The 18832-nt window shown below is 34.8% G+C and overlaps 1 protein-coding gene across 4 annotated transcripts in view; it reads left to right on the top strand.

Annotated features, from left to right (window-relative positions):
- The first annotated feature begins 2626 nt into the window (after positions 1-2626).
- The window catches only part of LOC140446204 (uncharacterized), a 34675-nt gene continuing 18469 nt past the window's right edge, over positions 2627-18832 (top strand). For 3 of the 4 annotated variants that reach the window (XM_072538766.1, XM_072538752.1, XM_072538745.1), the window contains exons 1-3: positions 2627-3005; positions 12555-12668; positions 14062-14187. In XM_072538766.1, coding sequence (XP_072394867.1) covers positions 2756-3005; positions 12555-12668; positions 14062-14187 — 490 coding nt within the window. In that variant the 5' untranslated portion in view covers positions 2627-2755. Of the gene's footprint in view, positions 3006-5762; positions 5965-12554; positions 12669-14061; positions 14188-18832 lie in introns of all 4 variants that reach the window. The other variant, XM_072538761.1, reaches the window with a different exon arrangement.

Here is an 18832-nt window from a genome sequence, read left to right as displayed (position 1 = left end):
AACAAGATGCTTTAAAATAGCTGTTCCCATATGGGCTCGTTAGGCGCAACCTATATTATACACAAAAAAAAAATTATTTTTATAAAAATTAACTATTGATTATGAAACATTCGAAAACAATCTATACAAAGTCCAATATTGCATTTGCAGCACATTGTTCGTCCCCTACTATTGCAATTGTCACCCCCACATCTTCGCCTTTTACCTTCGGGGACTGTAATAATGTAATGATGCATTCCAGCATATCTAATATCATTGCTAACTCGAAAATCACTCGCTGCTGCTTTCGGTGCTCGTCCAGTAGCTTTCGGTTGTACCCTGTATCTTGTTAAATACGTCTGAAATAAAGAAAAGAAACACAAGAGTACTACTGAATAGCTTCCTTCTACCTGTTTATTTACCTGGTAAATACTTCGTCTAAAATCTAGTTGACTAATTTTTCGGCCACTTTTTCTGTACAAAATCCATGCATTCTGTAATGCAGCATCAATTAGATAAGTAAATATGGACCAGTACCATTTCTTTGATCTAATACCAATGCGATAACTACAATCAGATACAAAATTATATTCTAAAGGCAGACAAAGAGACAAACTTACCAAGATATGTTGTTGTCCATTTGGTCAGTTCCACCCATATTTTTATTGTATTCCGCTATAAGATTAGGCCTTGGTATGGGAAGTATTTTCTTTTCTTTTCTGTTAAACCTGTCTACTGCCTTCACTGGCTCAATACCATAACTCGTACTAGCAAGGGTGACAACATTATTGTCCATCCATCTAACATACACTATTCCCGTTTCCCTGTCTAAAATGTATGAAAAGTATCCTCTTCTTTGTTTTTCAACCTCCTTTTTTTGAAGGAAGAGGGCAGTCCTTTGGCAAGCGGTTTTCCCTTATAGTGCCGGTTCCAGTATAACCATTAGCTTTTAGAGTACATAATAAATTTGGATTTGTAAACAAGTTATCGAAAAAAAAATTGTACGGAAAGTTTCCTTTTTCCTTTAGTTCCTCAATCATTTGCAGTAGAGGAGCCGTTGGTTTTCCAAAAATTGATTCACAATTAGAATTTGATCTGGGATTTTTTCCTTGGTATACTTCAAAATTCACCAAGTAACCATTCAGAGTATTCAACGACCAAACTTTGTATCCAAATCTTACTGGTTTGCCACGGATGAATTGTTTACATCCATGGCGACCAAAATACCGAATCATCGATTCATCGTAGGAAAGATTTGGTTCAGGTATAAAGTGTTTAAGAAAACTTGATTTTAAGTGGTCTGTAATTAGCCGAAGCTTGTACATTTTATCAGAGGTGTTTACATTGTTATTATCAGCAAAATGAATAAATCTGCATATTTGCAAGAATCTATCACGGCGCATGGCTTCTGATATTATAATATTTTTAATATCATCTGAGTTTTCCCAATAACTTCTTTTCGATGGCAAAACATTAATTCCACTGAGGATCAGAATACCAATAAACACTTTTAATTCTTCTATGGTCAGATTAGGATTAGGACAATTTTGAAATAAAGCATAGTTTACCGTTTCATGTAAAATTATTTGAAGCAAATCGTCGGAGAAAAAACATTCAAATATCTCTAAACAGCTCAACGATTGGTATTTAGAGTAGTCCCCTGGTGGAAATGTACGACTACCGGTTTGCAAATCTCCTTCAACAAAATTGGTGACTGCTGGTTTGATGGCTATATTCAGTGAATAACTGTCCTTATTTGGAACATGTACATGAGTTGATGCAGATAAAATATCAATATTATCAAGGTTGAGTCCCAGTCTGTCTTTGTTCGCAAATACAATCTCAGCTGGAGCACTCAGTTGTCCTGCCGAAAAATTGTCTGCTAAACCACTCTCATCTTCATCTGCAGAGTCTTCATCAGTTAAGATGTTACTATCAGGAGGCTCAATATATATATCTACGGCATTTCCTTCATCATAAGCTATATCTAGAGCTTCTTGAAGCGCAATTCCCCTAAAATAAAACACATTATTCTTAAATGGCATTAACGCCTAACGAGCTCATATGGGCACACCTATGTTTAGAGGCAAATTTTATAGCCATAATAATTTAGACAAAAACAGTTTTTACATACTAACATTCCTTCACATGTTATTGATAATATACGTATAAATGCAATTAGCTAGATAATATTTTCAGAGTTAAATAATACTTACACAAATTTGATGTCCATATTTTTCACGAATATTACTATCACATGTATTCAAATATCCAAAACAAACGAAACCTTTTACCACTGGTTCGCACAAAGTCTCCTAGGTATGTATCGACATGTACTAAACTTGTCTGACCACTCAAACCGCTTCGGAGTCCCCACTACAAAAAATTCCTCACGTTTTAAAAACCTCCTTCTAACGAGCCCATATGGTACCGTTAGGCGCTAATGGGTTAATATACTATAATCAAGGTTTAACCAGCGATTAAAGTTAATCGGCTGATTTAATAATCATGCGATTAGGTAGTAGCAGAAAGTACCGACCTGATAGTTTTTGAAATATATACAATGTTTATTTAAAACATATGACATCGGCAACATTGCACAGACATTTTAACATGACATTTGATTAGACATTTTAACATTGTCAAAACACGGTTATTGTGTTATTGTTTGTAAACTGATAGGTGATTATTTATTATAACACTATTATCAAAGAATATAGACGCATTTTAGTGCATCTAGTATATTACTCAAATACTTAACAGCACGTTCAATTAAATGGAAATAAAACCAGAAGTTAATGACAATTCCTGTAAAATGGAAATAGATAATAATGTGGTGGGTGATGGTCTTCGGGATATATTTACAAAAAATATTAAAGAAGAACCTAAGATAGAAAGTATAAATGATTCATTTGATTATTTAGACTTACAGGAATATCATGTAAAAACTGAAATAGAACAAGATGAACATAAACTTATACCAAGGAACCTTATACTATTTGAAGAAAAACAAACAAATGATAAAGGTTAGTGTGAATAACTATAGTTATAAGTGAGTTATAAATAGATAGGTTTAAGGGGCATTTCGCATTTTAGGGCACTCTAACCTAACCAAGCTTTTATATGACAGTTAACATACTCTTAAATGGTGTCAGAGTTGCCAAGTCTCCAGTTTTTTCATACTCTCACATAATATTAAAGAAATGCATATAAAAGTTAATAGGAAATGCATTGAAATTATATAAAAATTCATAGATTTTAATTAAATTAAAGATAATCAAATGCATATACAATAAAATTGATTACAATGATATAAAAAATTAATAGTATTAATTAAATTACGGTATATAATAGAAATGCATTGAAATTATATAAAAATTCATAGATTTTAGTTAAATTAAAGATAATCAAATGCATATACGGTTTAACGGTCGCCCGCAATAAAGTTCTTAGGACAATTATAATTTATGATTCACAAGTGTCATTGTGCCGGTTGACCATTCGCACCTAATAATAAGGTTCTAATAGATAAGATTTGGAAAGTGCTAATTTACAATATTTAACTGCATTTAAACAGAAAATATTTGTTTTATACTTATTTAAAACTTGTAGCTTCTCATAACACAAATTATAATTTCGTAAAAGTAACTTATATTTTAAACCTTCGTATACATTTTACAAAAAAAAATATGGCAAGTTTTATACTTATTTAAAATTTGTAGCTTCTCATAACACAAATTATTATTTCGTAAAAGTAACTTTATATTTGTAACATTCATATACATATTTTACTAAAATAAATACGGCAACACTGTGACGCGGTGCCTTGAGGAAATATATTTGGTTAGGTTAGAGTGCCCTAAAATGCGAAATGCCCGGTTTTTAAGTGTTATAATATCCCAAATAATAAAAATATTTAGTATGTAATACGAATTTTGCTTGAAATAGAAAGTCTGTCTTTTGTCAGGCCAGAGAACAGAAAACAATTTATTTAATTGTTTAGTTCTTCGCCACCAAAGCAGGTGAGTGGCATTAACTTTTTGGTTTGAATCGGAATCAGCTCAAATAACTAACGAAGTAGAGATACTGAAATAACTGTGACATGAAAGGTTTGACTAATATATATATATATATATATATATATATATATATATATATATATATATATATATATATATATATATATATATATATATATACATATATATATATTGACTTTTGTGAATTTATTATTATAAAAGATACTAAAAAAAGTTATTTGCAAAACTAAGAGCTTCCCTTTTAAAATTAGTTACAAATAACCATTTAAAGATGTTTTTTTTACTGAAACACCCTGCATTTTATTTTAAATTTAAAATCCGCTTCATATATTTACAAGAATACAAAGTTGTGTTGTGTTATATAGGGTATTTAAAAAGTTATAATCAAATTTTAATAAAAATCTCAACAAGTTCAAAGCCCTGTATAATTGAAAGAAAAGGGGTACAAAAGCAAGGACCTGTTGTAGCTGTAGTTTTAAATGATCATCAAAATTCATAAAAATTATTGATTTTACTCCTTAAATCTAATACAGGATAAGTCAAAACACAAAATAATGTTTTCCACTGAATAAAAATCATTGCACAATCATTAGTAAGTGAAGTAGAATTCTTTGATATAAATTTCATCTCTGTAGACATTGTTCCGGCTTATTACACTAGTACCAGTATTTTTATATTCATCACCCTATATTTTATATCACCATCTTAAACTAAATTCAATGCAGTTTAATGCCTATACTTAATAGTATCATAGATATTTTAAATTGTAGTGGAAAAAGGGGTATATCATTAATTAAATTTATTATTTTTATTTACTTTACTATTTCCAAGCACCTTTTATTTAGCAACATATAAAAAAATAAAATTCATTCATTCAAGGCCATGATTCTTCTTCTCCGAGGTATAAGATGAAAAATTGCAATGACTAAAAATAATGAAATACAATGAAAAATTTGTATTAATAAATTTAAATACATAAGCCATCGGTAATTGATAAAATATTCATTATAAGTAACATTTTTGTATCTCCTAAATTTTGTACTGATGAACAATATTAATATTGCCAAAAGTAAATATAGAACATATTTTATTTATGACATGATACTAATAAAAATAAAAATACATGTAAACAACTCTGTAAACATGAGTGAAAGTTTGTATATTGTCATTTGCACTCCTTAAATAATAATCAATTAGCTTACTTTTTTTCCATGATATTTAATACAATTTATGATAATTTAAGATTTATGAATATAATAATTGTCTACGAGGGCAATAGAAGTAACCCACAAAAAAGAACAGATTTCTACTAAAATTTATACATTTTATTATAAAGCATAAACTTCATGATGGACAAACTAAACTTTCCAATTGCTCCAGTAGATAGCAGTAAAATAACACTTTTGCTTTTTGAGATTTTGATTCTGCTCCAAAAGCAAAGTAAACTTATCCCGCTTAGTCCACTTTGATTCTTTTGCAAATGCAAAGTAAACTAAGCCCGCTCAGTCTACAAAAACAGTGCAAATTTTTTGTCAAACAGCCACCTTTATTCATTGAAATATAGTAATAGTAAATACTTCTTTAACAGACAGCTAATAATAATATGGATAATAGGTAATATGGTAAGCGTTATAATAAAGTAAAGTACAGATATTTTTTAAAACATCTGCATGTGAAAAGAATGATTATTTTTTATCAAAGCAATACTTGATTATAAAATATTCACTCTTGGGTTCTTTTCAGAATTACCTTCGTCTGAATTGGATTCTTTTATGAGTTCAGGTTCAGAATATTTTCCATCTAATAAGGTCAAAGATGAAAATTTTATGGAAAATGGAAAACATGACGATAACTGGCAACAAACCATTGTGGAACAGGGTATGAAACCAAAAACACATATTCAAAATGAAGCAGCATGGAAAAGAAACATTAACAAGAAAAAAAGGTATTCAGGATTAGAGTATAAAACCCAATCAGGAAAAGTAGTTTCACCTAAGGTATTTGAAATTGTTACATGTCTATGTAAGAACAGATGTCATTTGTTAATCCCTGAAGCAAGACAGCTGGAATTGTATTTAAATTTTTATGCAATGGAAAATTTCAACCTGCAAACTGCATATTTATTTTCTTTGATAAAAGTAATGACAAAATTACGTTCATACACAGGAAATGTAAATTCTAGAAGGGAAAAAACTAGATTATATTTTTTACCAGATAGCAGCGGAAAGGATCAAAAAGTATGTAAAATATTTTTCCAGAGTATTTTTCAAGTTTCTGACGGCAGGTTAGATAGATTATTAAAAAATAAGAACATAGGGTTGCCAGCACCACGTGACAGACGTGGAAAACATCCACCTTACAACAAAACCAGCGAAGAGAAACAAAAGCAAATAAAAAATTTCATTGAAAGACTTGCTAGTTACGAGTCTCACTACAGCAGATTAAAATGTAGCCATACAAAATATCTTTCACCTAATTTAAGTATTACTAACATATATAACCTGTATAGAGAAGAAACTGAAAATCCTGCATCTTACTTTGTTTTCAAAAATATTTTTAAGACACATAATTTACATTTTCATCCTCCGGTTACGTATTCCTCCTAGAAATGTCATTTTTACAAAGTTAAAATATTAAATTCAATTGAGTCGAACGGAAACTACAAAGTAAGGCTGAAAGTGCTAGAAATGGCTTACAAAAGGACACTAGACTATAAACAAAGAACATATTACTATCATATGCTTTGATTGAATGAAAACGTTACCCATACTAGTACTTACGATTTCTATAAAAGGTAGACCCTTATTCATTTAATTATAAATACTAAATTCAAGAAGATACTTCTAAGTTTTCGCTACAAGTAAAAAAAATCAACAACAGGTACTTAAGTATCTGAATACTCATTCTAAGAAAATATTGCTTCTTCAGGACATGCATTGGGAGGACAACTAATTGAAATTTCAAATATAAATCAGATTAAGAATTTTTTATATGATTCATTGTTTACCTGAATTATAGGTTGGTTTGGAATTCATTTTTTAGTGGCCTTTATTCTACGACTTTGAAGGCTTTTGTTCTTTCCAGGTCATGGCCATGTAAACATTGTATCATAAAAGACTAGCAGTCGAAAGCCTTCACTCATTGATATACTTTTGTTTTTAATACTTTATTTTATGTTGTTACGGTTTTGTAATTTAACATTAATAAAGCATATTTTGTACCAAAAATTTTATTCGTTGCCCAAACTCTTTTGCTTATAGTGAAGAAACCGTAGAAGAAAAATGAGCTATAGTCCAGGCGTCAGACGTTTGACCTTTAAAAATCATACAAACAAGCTGAATTTTGCAAAAAAGTTTTCCACTTCAACCCTCGGGCTTCCCCTTCAATCTCCAACAAAAATGTTAATTAGCACTTTTTGTGTAGAATGAACTGTTCTCTTAAGGTACGTTTTTACTGGAGTGTCTGTTGCGATCGTCGCTGAGCGATGATCGTCGTGTACCGCTTGTGTGGTCTGTTACGGCGCCGTTTTGACTGAAGCGTCTGTCGCTGGAGCCGCTAGCGTCAATCGTTGGCGACTGGTTGCTGAGACAACAGACTGTGTCTGCTCTAGCAGACACAGTCGAGTCGTAAACGCTGAGCGACAATAGTGGTTTGTGTATGTGATTTTGAGAGTTTTTTATTGGAGAGATTGTTTGTTTAGCTGTTTGTGAAGTGTTTCTTGTTTTTGAGGATGTCTTTTACGTGTGAAGAAGATGAAAAACTTATTGAGGCAGTAGCTGCATATCCTGCGGTATTTGACATGAAACACGGTCTCTATAAGGATCAGCTCGCTAAGGACAACATTTGGGTTGTTTTTGCTGGAGAATTTGGGAAAACAGGTATATATGAATAACTAGCAACTTGTGGCTGCGTAATTTGAGAGAGTGGTTTGGCTGTACCACTAATGAACTCTTTAGGTCAGCTGTAAACAAGGTCAGGATAGCCTTGATGATTTCCAATCTCCGATAGGAGTGGCACAAGAAGAAGAAGCAATTGTGTTCCAATTTTCTTTAATATAACCTAAAATCTAGTTACAGTCTTATTAAATAATAAATTACAAATAACATTTAAAAAAAAATCATCTATAGTATTTAAATTTTAAAGTAATTGAAACGGTACATGTTCAGATCTAAAGCCTACAACAAAAAACTAAACTATTACATTATTAGTTGTTATTCCCTTGCCTCATCATATTTTGTAAACAGCAAGACACAATGATGACGCCATCTACTGTTTTATGCTTGAGGCATATTGGAGTGTAAAAAATACGGATCCCAAATGCGTTTTCCGAAGTTCTCCTGACACGACACAGTCTGTAATTAAACACAGCTTTAATATGGTTACCAGTAGCATCTTCTCTTTGGTGCGGTTTCATCATGTTTGGATGTAATCTGAATGCATCGACCCCAACAAAAAAATGCGGCAAAGTAAGTTCAGAGTTAGGGAGCTGTATTGCAGATGGTAGTATAGTTACCACTGTGCAACATATGGCCCAATTTGGACTTTTCAAAAATACCGCTGTTTCCCTCTTTACCATATGAGCCAACATCGATGTACATAAATTTGTAGTTTGCGTCGACGACAGCTAGGAGTACTGTAATCGTATATTTTGTGAAAAATGTACATGTGCAATCGAAAAGAAGGAGTTTTAAACGTTTTAGGTCGTTTGCAATGTTAAAGTTTAAAATTTAGCGTTTTTACGCATATTTCAAATGCGTAATATTTGTTGCCAAAACTAAAAATCGAAATTTCATGCTGTAGGTTTTGAATATTAGGCTCTAATAATGGAAATTCCATAGTGACCCGTCAATGAGTCATAAATTTTATTGATATCATGAGACTCGTATAAAATGGCAAAAATCTCGCAACGATTATTTATTTAACAGCTTTATAGAAGCTGACTTCATTTGAGACCAAATTCAAAAATTGTGTACGAAAGCTGCACTCTTCACATCTAAAATGCATTTTGATTTTTGTCGATACCACACTCTGATCAAAAGATATTGAATTTTTGCCGTCGAGTTGAAACAAATTTTATTTAAAAAATTGGATTTCACACGCGTAACTGACATTTAAAATCGCCGGTTACTTCAAGCGTTTTTCTAAGGGAACGATACATTCTGCAGAAAAAGTGCTAATAAACATTTTTTTTTTTCAAAATTATCTCGGCTACATTTCTTGTTTAAAACATTTTATTCTACGGCGCGCCGTATAGATTCTTGGTAAATAGATGTTTTACGCCCCCTACCCTACGAGGGGGGTTTTTAGGGAGTTAGGCCTGTCTCATATGCAGTTTACCCTTGAAGAGAACGGACGAATGACGATGTTGCCAAAATTATCTTGTTTTATTGGAAATTAGGTTACAATTTCGTCAAATAAAAATGCGAATCTGTAAATTTTTCATGGATTTACGAAATTTTGTACCAGTATTTATGTCAATTAGTGTTTCATTTTTAATATCATCATCCAGTTTTGAATGGCAATATAACCTCGCCACTGATCGCTAATTTTTTGAATCAATTCAATGTTTTAATTCAAATACAGTAGTCTCTCTTTATAACGATTCCCCATATAGCGATAATTCCTCTATAACGATGAAAATAGTAAACGTTGGTTGGTTCATCATAAGGACAATGTATTAATTCTTGCTCTATACAGATATCGTTCTCTCTTTATAGCGATGACTTTTCAGCGTTCAATAGTCGATGACAAATGTGTTATTGTGTTTAAAGTTCAGACTACCTGAGTCACAAGTGGCAAGGTCATTGTCCAGCAGTTGTTTTGTTTTGCGCTTAAGGAATGCGGCCACCCATTCTACTCATTCTTAAAGAGGGTTAAGTGACTCGCTTTTATTGTTCGGGCGGCGTGCCTCACTGTTATCACACAGATGTTGTTATCTATTGACGACTTTTCATTTCCAGTTTGAGTTGTGTCTCAGCGTCTCAACAGTCAACATGTTTTCGAAAAAGCGTAAAGTGTTCTCGGTGGAGGAAAAGTTATCGATATCTCAAGCAATATAGAAAGGTGAAAAGCAATCGGATGTCGTTCGTCGTACGGTGCTGTCTCAGTCAACTATGGCTACGATATTAAAGGACAGAAAAAAGTGGCTTGATGCGTAGATGGAGCGCGGTATGATTGGCTATTGGTATTGATTGGATGATTGGCTAGAAAACGTGTGTCTGGAATGAAGGCACGATATGCATCAGACGGCATTTTTAATGCTGGTGAGACTGGAGTGTTTTTTAAAATGACACCAAACAGAACTTTAAAATTTAAATCGGAAAAGTGCGTTGGTGGACAGCTCTCTAAGAAAAGCATTACATTTTTAGTGGCCGCTAACATGACAGGTTCGGTGATGCGAAACTTGTTAGTGATAGGGAAGTCGAAAAACCCACGTTGCTTTAAAAACATAAAAAATCTACCGGTGACCTATAAAGCAAACAAGAGTTCGTGGATGACTTCAGAAATGTTTGAAGAAGCGATAAGAAAGTGGGATATCGAGCTTGAAGGGAAAAAAATTCTTCTGCTCTTAGACAATTGTCCTGCCCATTATGTACTATGCGACCTTCAAAACATCGAACTTTGTTTTCTGCCAGCAAACACAACGATTGTCCTTCAGCCCATCGACCAAAGTGTCATCAAGAGTTTGAAAAGCCATTACAGAGAAGACTTTTGTTGGCATTAGTTGAGAACAATGGCCATCTTAAACTAACATTCTTGACGCCATCCTAATGATTAGTAAATTCTGGGACGAGGTGATGAGCAATACAATAAAACATTCCTTCAAACATGCAGGATGGCTGGAAGATCAAGGATTGACTGATGGTGAAGATGACCTGAAATTAGATGTTTGGACCAGACAGTTTGAACTTATTATCACCTACGGACCAGAAGAGCTAACAGATTTTGAAGAAGTTGATGAAAATCTAGCTACAACACCTGGACGTTTTGACGAGGACATCCTACAAGCAGTTCGTGTAGAAGAAAACAGTGACCCGGAAGTGAAAGCAGAGCCAGAACCGCCCCGACCCCTCAGCAGGCATTGGATGCGACAAAAGTACTGCATCGATTCTTCATCCACCAGGAAGACGATATGAGTGCTTTTGAGTGATTTATGCTGAGACTTTTTTGATAACGTAGGCCAAATAAATTTTACAGCAGCATATTATTTTGTTATTGCACAGTACACATGTTTTAATTGTACAGTCATTTTTTTATGCTGTATTGCTTATATTATTTTTTAATAAATCTATGTAGTGTACAATACAGTGTTAATTCATTTATATTCGTTTTGATCAATTTTTTTAAATAAAAATAGGTTACTTAGTACAGTATTATTAATATTACAGTACCGAATTTTGTCTCTCTCTGTATAACGATCTCTCCTTATAACGATGAAAATTCCCGGTCCCTTGCACATCGTTATAGAGGGAGAGGACTGTATGTAATAAGGCAACCCTGCCGCTGTTTCTTACGTATAAGCTGGATGGGAAATAATCGTCTGGCGTTCACTAATGGGCGTGCATGAGAAATGTGGAGGGGAAACCAAGGGGAAATATGAGTGTTATCGTTGTCTATTCGCTGCAAATATGATTTTATATATGTGTTAGATAAGCTAATAAGCTATTTTGGACATGTGCTTCGAAGAAATGGTCTTGAAAAACTTACCATCCAGGGAAAAGTAGAAGGCAAAAGAAATAGAGGTAGATCTCCCACACGATACACGGACCATATTGTTGCTACCATTGGCGCTCCATTGTCAGAATGTGCTAGAATGGCAGAAGATCGAAAAACGTGGAGGAACATTGGGAAATTTAGCTAATAGCTTCATGATATCACGATACCTGCATCAGGTTAACGACTAAGAAGAAGAAGATGTGTTAGATATCCTGTTAAATTCTACTATACCGACCATAAACTTTTACCTACACCGTATGGTCCTTAATACTTTTTTTTTCAAAGATTCGTAGCAACTCTTCGTCTCGGGTCGTCATTGCCCATGTTTACTATCCGTGGGTGGGTATTATTGTTTTATAAAATTTGCACTTTGTTGGTCTTGACATATTTTTCGCTCTTAGTTGAGGACCTATGCCAAAATAACAGCGGTTAGCCATGCATATTATTTTTCTTCTTTCTTTGGATGTGTTGTTTTTGCACTCAAGTAGCAGAACTCTTCCACCGTTTCTATAGTTTCGTGTTGCACCTCTAAGTTGCATTTTTGATATAGCCGGCATATATTTAGTTTTCTGGGAGTTAATCAGAAGTCCGATGTTTTCTGCGGCGTTTTTAATAGGTGTGAAAACTTCAACTGCTTCATTTCGGGTTCTTCCAATAATCATGATATCATCAGCATATACCATTAAAGTATAGGTATTACCCTCTTCAAATTTCATATAAACATCGTGTGGTATTGACGACCCATATTTTATTGCTATTGTTTTAATAAAAATATTTTTGTTTTATTTTTTCAATATTTTTATTTAGTTTATTTGTTAGCTATGGAATTTAAAGAAGAGTATGTTGAATCTAACCAAAGATATACAGTTGGTCAACCAGATGTATCAATGGATCTTGGATATTCGAAGAGTGAATCAGGGATAGATAACTCAGGTACTACACACATTAAAAATTACGAGGCATGTTTTTTAAGTAAGTACCGTTTTGCGATTCCGCCGCCGCAGCGCTACGGTCGGCGTTCCGCGCATGAGCGCTGGTTACCTACATCTCTTGTCTACGCACTGACGCCATTACAGTCTGATTCTTCATTGTATACTTGTTTACTCCAGTGTTTAAGATGCCTCCAACAATCGTGAGTCACGCTGATTGTGAAGTACGGGCTGTTATACGATTTCTTAGTGCTAAAGGCGTAAAACCGATCGATATTCATCGTGAGATCGTTGAAGTTTACGGACAAAACATTATGAGTGATGGAATGGTAAGGAATTGGGTGAGAGCATTTAAAGATGGCCGCACAAATGTGCATGATGAAGAACGGAGTGGGCGTCCTTCGGTCGTTAATGAAAATTTGGTGCAGAAAGTGGACGAAAAGGTGAGAGAAAACAGACGCTTTACAATTTCATCATTGTCCGACTGCTTTCCTCAGTATTCTCGTAGTGTTTTGTATCGCATTGTTACCGAGAACTTGAATTACCGGAAATTGTGTTCACGTTGGGTTCCAAAAATGTTGACGGATTTGCACAAAACCCAACGTTTAGGCAGTGCATTGACTTTCCTTGAGCGGTACCACAGTGAAGGTGAAGATTTTTTAGACCAAATTGTTACTGGTGACGAAACGTGGGTGGCCTACGTCACACCAGAATCGAAACAACAATCCATGGAATGGCGACATTCATCATCACCCAAAAGAGTGAAGTTTAAGCAAACAATTTCTGCCCGGAAAATCATGTGCACAGTTTTTTGGGACAGAAAAGGAGTATTGCTAGTGGAGTTTCTGACTCGTAATGAGACAATCAATGCAGCGTCTTATTGTGAGACATTGAAAAATCTGCGTCGTGCAATCCAGAACAAAAGACGTGGCAAGTTGAGTAAGGGTATCGTTTTGCTGCATGACAATGCCCGTCCACATGTGGCTAATCAGACCAAAGATCTCATCAAATCATTTAAATGGGAAACTCTAGATCATCCTCCATACAGCCCTGATCTGGCGCCCAGCGACTACCATTTGTTCCAGCACTTGAAGAAACACCTGGGCGGTCAGCGTCTTCAAGACGATAACGCAGTCAAAACATTTGTGATGCAGTGGTTAACAAGTCAGGCGGCAGAATTTTATCAGGAGGGTATTCAAAAACTGGTGCCACATTATGACAAGTGCCTTAATATTCACGGAAATTATGTAGAAAAGTAGATAAGGTACAAGATTTCATGTAAAAATAAAATTATTGCCATATCTTTGCACGTCTTTTTTTAATTCCAAAACGGTACTTACTTAAAAAACACGCCTCGTAGTACTAAACAACTATGATTTAATTTGTTCATTTCTTAGCTATGGATGTTAAAGTTGAACCGAAGGAAGAGTTTATTAACGAAAATGAATTAGATACAGAAGATCAGCTACGCACATCCACTGATCTTGGATGTTTGAAGAATGAAGCAAATGAAAATAATTCAGGTGAGAAAAATTAATAAGTAGAGTAAACTTTTAAATTGTGAAGTTTCATACAGTGAAACTTGGATAATTCGAATCTCAGGAGACTGTTCAAAAAATGCAAATTATCCAAAAATTCGAATTAAAAATATAGGTATTTACAAAAAACAAAGATACCTACAAAAATATCTGCAAACGATAAAAATCAACAATGGTTGACCATTTTTATCGCTTGCAGATGTTTTCGTTCCTATTTTTGCCCGAATTTTGTTAACCGAAAAAAATGGGCCAACAAAAATCGGCCAAGAATACCAGTTAAAACATTTGCAGGCTATAAAAATGGTTAATTATTGTCGATTTTTATCATTTGCAGGTGTTCTCATTGGTAATTTCATTAAAACAGTTTGTCTCAAAAAGTTATAGAAAACAGACTTTAGTTTTTTCCAAAGAAATTTAGCTTTTTAGAATTTAACTTCCCGGTAATGACAAAAGATTCTAAGATATTCAGTGAACCAAAAATAGAGTCACTTACGTCATGTTTATTTTCAAAGTACCGTCTAAGTTGTGTAATATGGTTTGTTGTTTCGGCAGCACTCGGAACATATATTTCCCCCGCAACTGGATAACTTTTCATCATTATTCTTAAGCACTTCAGCGATTATCTCCGCATCGGTTATCTCACCGCATAAAGCAACACCTTCATGTCGTCGAAATGACGTCCTCCCAGCCATTAACTGAAAGCAGCTCTTCTGTTAAAGTGTCATTAGCGTTTTCTGCTTTTTCCTCCTTTTTTACGAAAACAGCTTTTTTGAAAGTGTTTAATCGTTTCGAGTATTACGAGGCGTGTTTTTTAAGTAAGTACCGTTTTGGAATTAAAAAAAGACGTGCAAAGATATGGCAATAATTTTATTTTTACATGAAAGCCTGTACCTTATCTACTTTTCTACATAATTTCCGTGAATATTAAGGCACTTGTCATAACGTGGCATCAGTTTTTGAATACCCTCCTGATAAAATTCTGCCGCCTGACTTGTTAACCACTGCATCACAAATGTTTTGACTGCGTTATCGTCTTGAAGACGCTGACCGCCCAGGTGTTTCTTCAAGTGCTGGAACAAATGGTAGTCGCTGGGCGCCAGATCAGGGCTGTATGGAGGATGATCTAGAGTTTCCCATTTAAATGATTTGATGAGATCTTTGGTCTGATTAGCCACATGTGGACGGGCATTGTCATGCAGCAAAACGATACCCTTACTCAACTTGCCACGTCTTTTGTTCTGGATTGCACGACGCAGATTTTTCAATGTCTCACAATAAGACGCTGCATTGATTGTCTCATTACGAGTCAGAAACTCCACTAGCAATACTCCTTTTCTGTCCCAAAAAACTGTGCACATGATTTTCCGGGCAGAAATTGTTTGCTTAAACTTCACTCTTTTGGGTGATGATGAATGTCACCATGTAGTCAAGGAAGTCAACCTTGACTACATGGAAAAGAAAATGCGAAGGCATGGGAGTACCGGTACGGAACGAATACCTATATACATTAAGTTTTGCAGACGATCAAGTAGTGATTGCACAAGACCAAGACGACCTCAGCTACATGATGAAGAAACTACAAGAAGAATATACCAAGTCTGGCCTAGATATTAACCTCGCGAAAACAGAGTACCTATCTACAAGTGAAGAAGACATAGAAGATCTACAGATTGATGACAACGTAACAATCAAAGGAAAGGATAAATTCAAATACCTGGGGTTTATAATCACGAAAAAGGCAACAACAGAGGAAGAAATTACACAAAGATTAGGACAAACAAGAACAGCAATCAGACAACTTAACTCAGTATGGTGGGATAGACACCTAAATATGAAGACAAAAACGCAGATTTATAAAACATTAGTGCGAAGTATTATGACATATGGGGCTGAAAATTGGATCATAAACAAAAAAACCAGCAGTAAGATAGTAGCAACAGAGATGGAATGCCTGCGAAGATGCTGCAGAGTAACAAGAATGGATAGGAGAAGTAATGACGAAATAAAGCAAAGAACATCAATAGAAACAGACATACTAACATATATAGAATAAAAAAGACTAAAGTGGTATGGACATGTAAGAAGAACTAGCGACAGCAGATGGATAAAGAAAATAACCGAATGGAGCCCCATAGGAAGGAGGAAAAGAGGACGACCCCGAAAATCCTGGAGGAACGAAGTAGGCGACGCCATGAGTAAGAGAGGACTAAACGATGGAGAATGGAACAACAGAGAGAGATGGAAACGGTTGAGCGAGGGAAGGCAGTGAATACTGTAGAATCCCTAAATATATATATGAATGTCACCATTCCATGGATTGTTGTTTCGATTCTGGTGTGACGTAGGCCACCCACGTTTTGTCACCAGTAACAATTTGGTCTAAAAAATCTTCACCTTCACTGTGGTACCGCTCAAGGAAAGTCAATGCACTGCCTAAACGTTGGGTTTTGTGCAAATCCGTCAACATTTTTGGAACCCAACGTGAACACAATTTCCGGTAATTCAAGTTCTCGGTAACAATGCGATACAAAACACTACGAGAATACTGAGGAAAGCAGTCGGACAATGATGAAATTATAAAGCGTCTGCTTTCTCTCACCTTTTCATCCACTTTCTGCACCAAATTTTCATTAACGACCGAAGGACGCCCACTCCGTTCTTCATCATGCACATTTGTGCGGCCATCTTTAAATGCTCTCACCCATTTCCTTACCATTCCATCACTCATAATGTTTTGTCCGTAAACTTCAACGATCTCACGATGAATATCGATCGATTTTACGCCTTTAGCACTAAGAAATCGTATAACAGCCCGTACTTCACAATCAGCGTGACTCACGATTGTTGGAGGCATCTTAAACACTGGAGTAAACAAGTATACAATGAAGAATCAGACTGTAATGGCGTCAGTGCGTAGACAAGAGATGTAGGTAACAGAGCTTATGCGCGGAACGCCGACCGTAGCGCTGCGGCGGCGGAATCGCAAAACGGTACTTACTTAAAAAACATGCCTCGTACTTTGTCCCAAGCTTTCTTACACATTCGAGAGGCTTGAAGAATGTCATAACTTTATTTTAAGGGATTCACAATCTTCCGTCAATATGTTTTCAACCAAAAAAGTCTGTAAAAATGTTTAAGATTTTTTATGATGCCCTGGTCCATAGGCTGGAGAACTGAAGTCATGCTGGCAGGAAAAAATATAACTTTTACATTTTCCATCAGTGGGATAGTTTTGTGTGCCTTACTGTTTACAATAAACAAAATAACGTTTCTTTTATGAGCTTTTTGTCTAATTCCATCAGCCATTTCTCGAAAAGATCACATACTCCACTAGTTTTGACTTGACCTTCTTAAAACAATGCGGATTTGCCGACTTTAAGTAGAGGCAGTTTTTCTGATCCGTTCGAACATTAATTACTCCCTAGAATCCCCATTTACACCTGGTAAATGCCTCATTAAATTGTCTGCTCTTGTACGCACTCGCTTATTACCAAGATGCTTTCGACATTTAGTTTTTTTATCCTTACCAAAAAAAAAATAGGAATTCGCCGGCAAATATTTTCTGCTTCTGCCTAATAAAAAACATCATTTTCTGCTTCTGATATATCCTGTTCACTATCTGTATCGAGATTTTGTATTTCAACTTCATCTTCTTCAGAACTATCCACAGAATCGTTGCATTCCAATTCATCATTACTATCAACTTCCTCTAGAAGTATCTGCAAATATTTTTGTTCCTCCTCGTAGTTCATTTCTATTTCTAAAAAGTAAAAAAATAATATTTTATTCACTAAATATACAACGTTAAAAGTTACAATCCTTACCTTTAGTACAGCAGCAAAAGCTAACAACCGAAATCTTGTGTAACGAACAAACTATGTATCTACATTCAACAATATTTTAATAATAACAACGGTTAGCTAAAATATGAAGCTATTGAATGAATTAGCCCGAATATCGGAGCAGATCGTTAATTATCGGTATGAATAGGTTAGCTCCGTCTGTGAGACCATGCGTTAGAACTGAAAGGTTAAGGCGGGTACACATTTGCGAGCAGAACTGTTCGCGAACCGTTTGTGAACGCTATATTCGTTAATGTGTACGGCAGAAAAAACCGCTTGCGTACTGTTTCATCGTGACTCGTCGCGAACCAAATTGTTGCGGTTTATTTCACGACTTCAAAGGAAGCTCGGCTTTCAGTTTGGACGGCGCTTACTAGACGCAGCGAACATTTTTATTGTGTCATCAAATCGACATTGTGTGAATGACGTGTTCCTTCCTAGAGAGACGTGAGAAAACAGTAAACTGATTATTGTCATGGACGTATAAATAAAGATAAAATCTTTATTTATACGTCGATGATTACTGTACATAATTTTATTTTTGTTAAACAAGCAAAAACAGGAACATAAATCAGTACCCAAATTATAAATAAAATGAATCATTTCGCACATGTGTGTTCGTTGTTGGTTTGTCGCTTTCCATGGATCGAGATAAGTATGCGATCAGTACGATGTAGAATATTTTTCAAGGATCTGTACGCGTACTGTACGTATACCGTTCGGCTCGCATATGTGTACCCACCTTTAAGAACAAAATTTTATTTACGTACGCAAATAATCAAACGAAC

Source organism: Diabrotica undecimpunctata, chromosome 1, assembly GCF_040954645.1.
Source record: "Diabrotica undecimpunctata isolate CICGRU chromosome 1, icDiaUnde3, whole genome shotgun sequence".
Lineage (NCBI taxonomy): Eukaryota > Metazoa > Arthropoda > Insecta > Coleoptera > Chrysomelidae > Diabrotica > Diabrotica undecimpunctata.
The sequence above is the reverse complement of the archived record's forward strand: the minus strand, read 5'-3'. Positions and strand labels throughout refer to the sequence as shown.